We start from the raw sequence: 9,915 nt of genomic DNA, 5'->3' as shown, positions 1-9,915 counted from the left end.
TGCACATATACATATATATGGATACAATATATGCAGTATACAGCCTATTTGAGTAAAACATTTTAGGGTACTCTACAAGCAAAATACAGTTCTTAGAAAATTCCTAGAGATAAATCACATCTCATAAGCACGAGGCTTTAAAGTGCATTCCTTTCAGCACTGTGTTTAGGCAGTGACCCAGCCCTGCTTCTGGAGTCACAAGTTCTGGTGGTAGCGGAGGTCAACATCACAAACATGAAGCACCAAGTACAAAGGATGGAAGTAACTGAAACATGGTGACATCAGAGTCCTTGGGCAGTGAAGATGTCCAGCAAAATATTGTAAAAAGGTGTGAGATTTTGAGGGGATTGCATCTGGAATTGCACTGGTCCTCTCTTAATGGAGTGAAGAGCATCTGTAGCACTGGGAAAATATCTTGGCTTTTTCATGTGACAACCAGCCTTGATTTTGGTGACTGTCATGCACCAGTGGTACCAGCTGGTGCAGTTTTAGTGTTGACCATAATTACAAACTTGTGGTATATAACCATACTAATTAACAGTGAGCAAAGTTTTAGAAACAGGAATAATAGAATTGGTAGGTGGCAGGGATACTTCTAACAAAAATACTTATAACAAAGAGTGTTCAACAGGTCTCTGTACAAGAAATTCTGCTTCACAAACCTTGACACTCCTTGGAGGAGCTAACAATGGTTTTCTCCATTTTTCCAAGGTCCTGATCAAAAAAATGTCAATGCTACTGCGTTGTCATGGATTAAAAGAGGATGGCAACATATGACCTTAAGATGGGTAAATAACTAGTTGACAATGGGGAGAAAAATAAAAATGCATAAATAAATTCAAAAGTGTGATGAAAGCGTCAGGATTCATAGTAAAAAAGGACTGTTGATTCTGCAATTCAATGTGCTTCTCCAGAAGATGTGATGTGGAAAAGTTGTTGGTGGAAGAAGAAAGCAAATAGGGAACAGAAATGGAGAAAAAAGTACAGAAGCAAAAAAGAAGGAGCAGTAGCAGCTTACTTCAGTGTAGTTGGCAAATCCACCAATTCAGTGTTGGTTAGTGAAGAAAGACACATATATAGAGAGGAAACACTAACCTCACAAGTCCAAGTGTGTACTTGGGCTAAACATTAATTAGGATTTTTACAAAGAATTCTACAGAAACTACTGTTCAGCCCTCAAGGAGGTTCAAAAACAAAAGTACAGCTTTAAAATCTATTCAGAAAAGCATAGAAGGTAAAACAGAAAGTGCAATTGTATTATTCGAAACATTTCTGGTATACCTGCAACTTGAGCAGTATGCAGTGCTTGTTCTCTTCTTTCAAAATGAGATTAAAATCAAGAAGCATATAGAGAAGAGCAGTGAGGGAAATGAAAAGTAAAATAGGTTTGCCTGTGAGAAAAGTAGAAAGAGGATTGCAAAGGGGCAGTTGAGGTCATATGTAAGTCACCAGGGGCTTGGGGAAAGAGGACAGAGAGATATTTGTCTCTGTTTGTCAAAGTGCAAAATCTGGGGCAAAAGGAACTTTTTCACAAGGGACATGTTCAACTGTGAAACTCATGCCCATGGGACACTGAAAGAATGCATGGGATCAAATTCAACTAAATTAATGCCATAAAAGACAATCAGTGCGATTTGATATTAAGCAGAATTTGAGCAAAGGACAATTTTAATGTTGTGCTATAGGTCCTTTTTCTAGTGAGTGAAGTGAGAGGACTCTTTGTACTCCAGCCTCCTACCTGCATCCTCCTGAACACCTTTCACACTGTGACAGGAGACATTTATTCCCAGTGCTGTTAGGCAAGAAAAAATTTTCCCATGCTGTCTGAAATAGGAGTTGTTTTAACAGTGGTAGGCAGAAGGTCACATTGAGAACATCACAAGGAAACCAATAATCTGGGAAAGCATTGGCTTAATTTGACAGGAGGTAAGTCACATACAATTACTTTGTGTACGTAATTCTTTCAAGGTAACAGACCAATATTTTAGTACTAAGTGAGCATATGCTACAATAATAAGGCTATTGAAGTAATTTCTAACAAAATGTCCATTCTAGTATAGTTAAATCATACACTTGGTTTTAGTTAGAATTGCAGCTGCTGTCAATGTAGTATGGCCTGTGCAGTGATTCCACAATGTTCTCTGTCTGCCATTCCAGAAGAAGCCTCTTTATCTCTTCTGCTATTTCCTATTCCAAGTCTGGGAAATATGCTGAATCTTCTTCATTCTTCCCCTCTCGTCAAACACCTTACCTCTCACTGGACGTTCCTCCAATTTCTTGTGTAAGGCAGGGAAATTGTCTCCTGGGTTGTGAGCAGGCCTCCTGAGGTGATGCAGTTGAGGTTTGATGGCTGGTGGTGACAAAGAACAACGATGGTTAATGTGCCTTGCTTTCACTCACGTGTGGAGAAGAAATGGATTCCTCAGAAGCTGCATCCATCCCACTCAGCACAGCCTGTCTGTGCAAAGGAGGGTTTCTCAGCCTGAGAGACAGGATTCTTTTGGGTTAGTGGGTAGTTACAGACAGCTAGAAAAGAATTCACAGAAAAGAAAGGTTTAAAAATATAAATCATAAATATAGATGCAAATTGAAACATAGGCATCTCCAAAATTGAAAGTAGGGCAATTAAGCACTACAGAATGTTGAAATCATGCCCTCATTCTGACATCTTAGCAGACCACATCCACACATGTAGGAAAGAACATTCTCGTGGTTAAAAAACAACAGTTTAGACAAGAAGATGAATCTGCCAAAACTATGAAGATTGATGAAGATGAAGATTGAACTATGAAGAAAAATGTATAAGTGACTTTATACTTACCTATCTACAAATATACAGTGCAACACTTCATTGTTTTCGAAATATTGTTGGTCAGGGTAATTTTAAGGCAATAAATCTGAATTGAGATAATGTTCCCAGAATTCAGCAATAGATGGATATGTGGTATTTTTTCAGTTTTCCCAATAAAGTACAGTCCATTGTGAAAGTTCAAAGTGGTCTACACATGAATCTGACCATTCTCAACTTCTTGACTGTTTATTTGAACCTACATCTTGCTTTCTTACCTCTTTACATAGATAAACTAAAAAATTAAACATGAGCATGATCAAAATATTTTCATCTTATGCTTAGTTATTATTTGCAAAATAACAAATTGAATAATTAGTATGATAAGAATTTAAAAAGAAAAGTCATTGCCCTTAGCAGGAATCCCAAGAAGCAAAAAAGATTCCACTGTGCTAACTGAGCTAGTTAACATCACCGATTCAAATGCTACAACAGTCACACTCCCATCTTGCTAAAGTCCTTGAGTCATTAATCATACCCCAGAATGTCTTGGGAAACAAAATGCTAAGGATTTTCTAAACTTTAGAAACGTGCATCCAGATTTCTGCATAGTCATAATCCTTCCTGTTCTCAAGTAGATTAGCTTCACATTCATTAAAAGGTTGAAAAGTAACCAGAAGAATTACTGTTCTTTGAGGCACATTCACTTTTAATATTAATTCCATTTTCTGTACTCAGCATGGATTCAGCCAAACTGTTATTGGATTTTCCATTGCTCAGTGGGGAGAAATGTTGATTGTTACCAGTAATTTCATTGGAGATTTTGCCAGAAGAGATGACTTTGGTAATAGATTTAAGGGGGTTTATCCAAAACAGTGACAGTACCGTTTATCATCTTCATAGAGAAGTAGATAAAAGGCATTCATGACATTTAACTTCTTAAGACTTCAGTGCATCAAAGTGATGAGCAGAAGACTCTGCCAGGACTCTGGAATTCTGCTCCCAGATTTCTCACTGACTTCTTGTGTTACCTGGACTATAACTTTCCCTCCAGTTTCTCTGCATGTAAAACAGGAATAAAAATGACAATACTTACCTCACAGGGTTTTTATAGGGGGCTTCAAAAGATTGTGATTCTCAGGACCTTCAGGTATGGAGTGATGCAAGTATATTTTTCATTTTTTTTTCTTTTAATTTAAGGAAATTAATTCTTTTTTAAGATCATGTCTATCATCAAGGAAATGGAAGCAGAGAAAACATATTTAGTAGCACAATGTTGGTAGTGCCAGTGTAGGCTAGAATAGTTATACAAGTAGCATCACAAGTAGATAGATTGTGTGTTATCCAGACACTAATTCAGCAAGCAGGCTGAGAGCTAAGCCACTCTGTCTGCTCTGACTGGTGGGATGTGCAACCCACCATCCTATAGATGAAACCCCAGATTTGGCCAGGGTAGCTTGCACACAGTATTTCCCCTTAACCCTTCTTTGGTACAACTCTTTCTTTGATTCTTGGAGAGATGCCAATGGATATAAACACCTGGGCCTGTGTCTACATCACACTTTGATTTGCATACCAGATGAAAGAATGAATGTCAGAGCTGAAGCTTAGTAGACAACTGCATATAAACAGCGAGTCTAGTCTGTTGGTAAAAATCATCTTTCTCCCTTCTGCAGCCTTTGTCAAGAAAGGAGTTTTCTGCTGTAATTATCAGAAAGATCTGCAGGACAGAGGAGCTGGAGAACCAAGACTGTGTTTCATTAGAGTGATTCAAGAAATGGTCTTAACTTGGAGAAAGTCAGTCTCCTAAGAGTGTTAAGAAAATCTGTGGTTATACAAAATTCACTTTTATCCATTGAGATGCAAGTCCAAATATAGCTATTTCTTGGTCAGTTGCTATGACACTAGAGAGCTCTCCTCTGTCATCCCCTGTGGAGCCAGGAGCAGAAGCTATAAGAAATGGGATGCAGAGCTGTTACCAGGATTCCAAGTGCTGTGCAGCACCCACTGCTGTCCTGCCAGGCATGGGAAGAGTTCTTCCCCCACAAGGGCCTGTGGCCACTGAGATAGCTCCAGTCTGAGGGAGAATAGGCTTTGGACATCTCCTGGGAGGTGTCCAACCTGTGGGATGATGTGGAAGTGGATTTTTCTCACATGCTCAGGGAATGGTTAACCTGTAATGCTGGGGTCAAGAAGCAATTTTCCACCTGGGCAATTGGCACTCATCCCTGGGAGCTTTTTGCCTTCCTCTGCAGTATCAAACCTGACCACTGGTCAGGCTTCTCTAGTCCCTTTTGGCCAGGTCACTGCCTGCTGCTCATGCACCATGAAGGTAGCCTGTTGTGCCCCACATCCATTCTCCTTTTGTCTTCTTCCTTTGTGTGATTGTTACTGAAGCTAGTTATTCATGTTCTCCTCATGAAACAGGGTTTGTATTCCTTCTGCTGCTTTCTGTGGCTCTGTTAGACTGACAGAAAGCAAAGGATGTTTTTTTCAAACTAAACTGAGACAGATCACCCAGCTCCTGGCTACACATGGGCATTGTGTTAACACTTGTGAGCAGGAGCTGTGAGATGGTTTCAGAAAAATAACAATAAATGAACCCAAAAATAGAATCCTGATTCCAGTTGTTTCCATTGTGGTATGTGTCCTTGAAACCATTTTTGATGCTGAAAAACCCATGGCATTTCAGGCAAATTAAGTTGCTTTTCATCATTTATGTCATGGTGCACAGGCAATAGAAATAGAAAGAAATATAAATAGAAGTAGAAATAAAAATAAATTGGAACTAAAACGAACTAGAACTAGAACTAGAACTAGAACTAGAACTAGAACTAGAACTAGAACTAGAACTAGAATAGAAATAGAAATAGAAATAGAAATAGAAATAGAAATAGAAATAGAAATAGAAATAGAAATAGAAATAGAAATAGAAATAGAAATAGAAATAGAAATAGAAATAGAAATAGAACAGAGTATGTTACTCCTAGAATTCTGTATGACAAGCTAAGATATAGGTTTGAGGACTCCATCCTGGAGAGCAGCTCTCTGCAGTACAGGTGCCAGGCCCACCCAGGGGATGGAGATGGACATGGACACACCTGCATCAGGGCTTAGACAGGGACTGAAAGTCCCAGGCTGAGCTGGGATCAGCTCTGGATCCTTGGCAGAAGATGGTGGGGGTCTTGGGTAAGGCTAGACCAAGACACTGAGGCTGACATGCACTTCCATGACCACAGACCTCCAAATGTTTCTAAGCCACAGAAATGAAAGTATGGACACTCAGTGATTGAAAATCACAATAACCTGGTAAATCAATACCCCTGAGCTTTCTTATCACACTTAGTCCAGGTGCCTTGGAGAAATGTTTAGTTCAAGCTCCTTGCACACATTCCTTTTTTGGTCACCCTCACTCCATTAGAAGTGATATTAAACAAAATGTGATAAAGCTTGCCCTTTTAGTTCAAGATGCTGAGTGCAATTTGCACAAAAAACAGCAAGACAATAACATGTACTCAATTAGAAAATTGTGTGTGTGTGTGTGTGTGTGTGTGTGTGTGTGTGTGTGTGTGTATGTTAACAGCAGACTGTTTCTTAACTATGTTAGTGATTGCTTCCAGCAAAACCAATACTCATCATCAGCACTAGACTATATGCATGGAAAACATTGCACTATTATCTACTCCCCAGCACGTACTGTAAATACCTGCACAGAAAGGGCTGATTTGCAAACCATACCAGGGCTAACCAGATTGCTGTATAAGCCACAGTAACAGGGCATGGGTAGGAAGTTACAAGTGTTAAAATAGCCAAGTCAGAAACACCTCTACTCTGTCCCGAATCCAACTGGTGCCAAAACATGCTCTGAGGTAGTAAATCTCTAAAAGAGAGAGAGATAAAAAACAGGCTAGTTGTTTCTGGAAGTGCCAGACAGAAGGCACCTTCCTATAATTTAATGTGATATTCTCACAGTGAGTGTTGCTATTGGAAGCAAGGAATGACTGGCAACAAATCCACATTGTCCTTTTTCAAAAAAACAAACACTATTAGGTTGATTGCTCCCTTCTTTTGATGGTAGATCCTCCCTACTGCTATTTTTCTAACCAAAACAGTTAACAGATCCCTATGTAGGGAGATAGGTTTAAAGGGGATTAAATGTCATAATTCCCAAACAAATGAAGAAACTGGGCACACAATAAGAATTTGAGCAAGGCCATTTAGCAAGTCATAATGAAGGGACTGTACTTGGTAGCTTATGAGAAACTGGAAAGACTGATGTCTCGAGGCATTTTGGGGTGCATATATGTGGAGAAAGGGGCAGGTTGAGCCTTGCCCTGGCAAGGCAATGCACTACCCTGTACACCCTACCTCCTAGAGCCTGTATCCCAGCCTGGCAGAACCTGCCAATTCCTGGAGGCACTGCTTCTCACCCACTTCTGGAGCCCCTAATCAAAGTCCTGAGTGGCCAAATGACCAGAAGTCCTACCTGGGCGAATGGGACCATGAAGGCCTAGGGGTATTTAATGTCAAACACCAGGCAAGCACATGTCTTCATCCTACCACCTCTTGGAATTTCTATCTAAACACAACTGGAAATCAGAATCTGGTAGCTATGTGTGTGCTTTTTTATATATTTTCTATTTTCTCTCTTTCTTTTTCTTCTGTCTACTTGGAATTTTTGGGTAACTTAAAATAGAATGGGCTTAGAATTTCCTAAGTTGAAGGGCCAAGTGAATGCTTTGAGAAGTGTTTTATGCTGATTGAATTTTGTACTAAACCTCTTGCCAAATTTCTCTGATTTTCTGAAGTTGCTAGTAAAGTTGTTTTTTTTTTTATTTTGACCTCTTGAGAATATCTTGTCAGTATTTCTGCTGTGCATCTAGCTCAGAGTACATGAGCAGCCCTAAGCCCTGTTCAAAACCTTATTGAGCAAGTTGTTTGGGGCCTTACAGCTTTATGCCAAAGCCTTCTATTCTGCATTTATACCCCTGACCTGATTATTACAATGGTGGTCTGCAGGCTAAGAGGAAGCACTGCCCATAAGGGATGCAGGCTCTCATTAACGGATCAATGGGTTAAAGGTGGGATAGAACCAGAGAAATTAATGAAAAGTCCTGTGTAATCATTGCTTATTAAAAATGAACAAAGGACCGATGCAAATATGCCAACAGGTATAAAAATGAGTTAGTTTTAATATTAGACCTGTTTACATTACACGAGAATTATAGGTGTAGTGAAACATGAATGTTTCCTTCCTCGATTTTTCTTTAAAGCAATGTTTTTCTTCAAAAAGCAAGACCTCTCCAAGATCTCTTCAAAGAGCAAGACTTCCAAATGCCACCAGCAAGAAAATCCAGGGTGATCCAAAGTAGTAGGCTCTTTAGAAGGATGTTCTGCCTAAGTGGGCAGCTGTAAAGCTGTAAAGCTTTTCCCTATTTGCAAAAGTTATCAGCGGTGGAGGGAGAAGGGGGATCAAGGTGCTTTTGATGTTCAAGAATGCTGAGATTATCCTGACTCAACAATCCCAAGGTTAAACATTCAAACTGTTTCTGGACAGAAACTGGCACCAGTGAGGACAGACAAAATTCCCAATAAAGGATCTTAGGAGAAACCAACAAGTTATAGTACTGATAACTTGTCTAAAGCTGCTGAGCTAGAGGCTGCTGAGCTGCAGTGTTCTTGATGTAGATATTCTCACAGAGTGTGATTTCAGACAAGAGAAAAGTGGAGAGGTGAGATTTACCTCGGGGTCCTGAAATAAGCTAGTTGAATTCTCTACCTCAGTTTCCCTATCTTTAGAAATTACATTGGTAATGACACTAACTTCTCCCAGGGGGAAAGTGGTAAGAAATAACAGCTGTCCAAGCAACATTCCCACTATGCTTTAAAAAAATGCTTGATTATTACTAGGACTCTCTGGGGAGCCAGATGCTGAAAAGTAAACAGCAAGCACCATGCCTGTATCAGATGTAAAAAGCATGAAAAAAGAAAAAAAAATTAACCCTTCTACAACTTGAATTCAAATGAAGGAATGATCTCATTGTTTATACTTCTTAATAGGATGAACATACACAAACTCAGTTACAGAAAACCTGAAAATGTTGAAAAATGTTTTAGAGACCCCAAACTTCTTCTTTCAAATCAAAAACTAACAATAAATACATCTTGTTAAAAAATAATTTTGGAACAATTAAGAATATTTGCCATTACTTGGTGTCATTCATTTTGGTTTTCCATTTTTTTTCCTTACAATCTTAAGAAGCCAAATAAGCTTTTACTCTATTTTTTACTCATTACTGTACCCACTCAGTCCCAGGAGCAAACTTGCACTGAGTTTTGTTTTCAGCCTGCATTTTAACTTGTTTTCTATTTCCTGAATATAAAACATAGCATAACAACCCCCCTTTTTTCTTCCTTGAAGGATGTTAGAGAACTGGGGTCTTTTGTTCATCTTAAGTCAGCTCAGGAAAGACATCTCTATTATCAGTTTTGCTTATATAAATATACTTTAAAGTTTATTATCAACCTCATACATGGAATTCACTACAAAATGCCAGCTGGGAAAAGGTTATTTCATAAGACTAAAATTCTTGAATTTGATTAATTTCCCCTTATTGCTCCTACCAAGAGGTTTAATACCTCTTAAATTTACGTAAAACCTGTCACTGTAGTGTTAACCACAAGAGCAGTGAAATCTGTGTCACAGATAAGCAACAGCTCCCACTCTTCCTCCCTGCTGAAGGCAGACCTGGTGCACCACCTTTACACAGAACATCCTGTGTGTGGTGAGCTGTAATATGTCTTTGTTGTTCAATCTTTGTCTCCAGATGCTGCCCTGGGACTAACTGAACTAAAAGAGTGGTCAGGCCCTAAGTGTTATTTTGCACAAAGCTTATTTGTGAATGCAATTACTTTCATCTCTCAAGTAAGAATAGGGAGGAGAAAAGGGTAGTGAAGTATTACTGTGAGAATCTGGGCCTGTAGAAAAGCAGAAGACCTGGTAAGAGCCTAACAAGAACACTGCAAGAAAAACAGTAAGGATTTTTTAAAACTGCATGTAAAAGTGTATAAAAATATCACCAAAGCAAGAAGAAAAGCAAAATGCTTATTCTGTCATTCTACTGCTA

At 39.0% G+C, this 9,915-nt stretch overlaps 1 protein-coding gene across 1 annotated transcript in view; it reads right to left on the bottom strand.

The window, feature by feature from the left end:
- The window catches only part of PDE1C (phosphodiesterase 1C), a 225,034-nt gene continuing 215,119 nt past the window's right edge, over positions 1–9,915 (bottom strand). The window contains exon 19 of the mRNA XM_056485529.1: positions 1–2,350. Within this exon, the coding sequence (XP_056341504.1) occupies positions 2,181–2,350 (170 nt within the window). The 3' untranslated portion in view covers positions 1–2,180. The remainder of the gene's footprint in view (positions 2,351–9,915) is intronic.

The sequence above is a fragment of the Oenanthe melanoleuca genome, chromosome 2, assembly GCF_029582105.1.
Source record: "Oenanthe melanoleuca isolate GR-GAL-2019-014 chromosome 2, OMel1.0, whole genome shotgun sequence".
Lineage (NCBI taxonomy): Eukaryota > Metazoa > Chordata > Aves > Passeriformes > Muscicapidae > Oenanthe > Oenanthe melanoleuca.
Note: the sequence above shows the minus strand (reverse complement) of the source record. Positions and strands in the feature narration are given on the sequence as shown.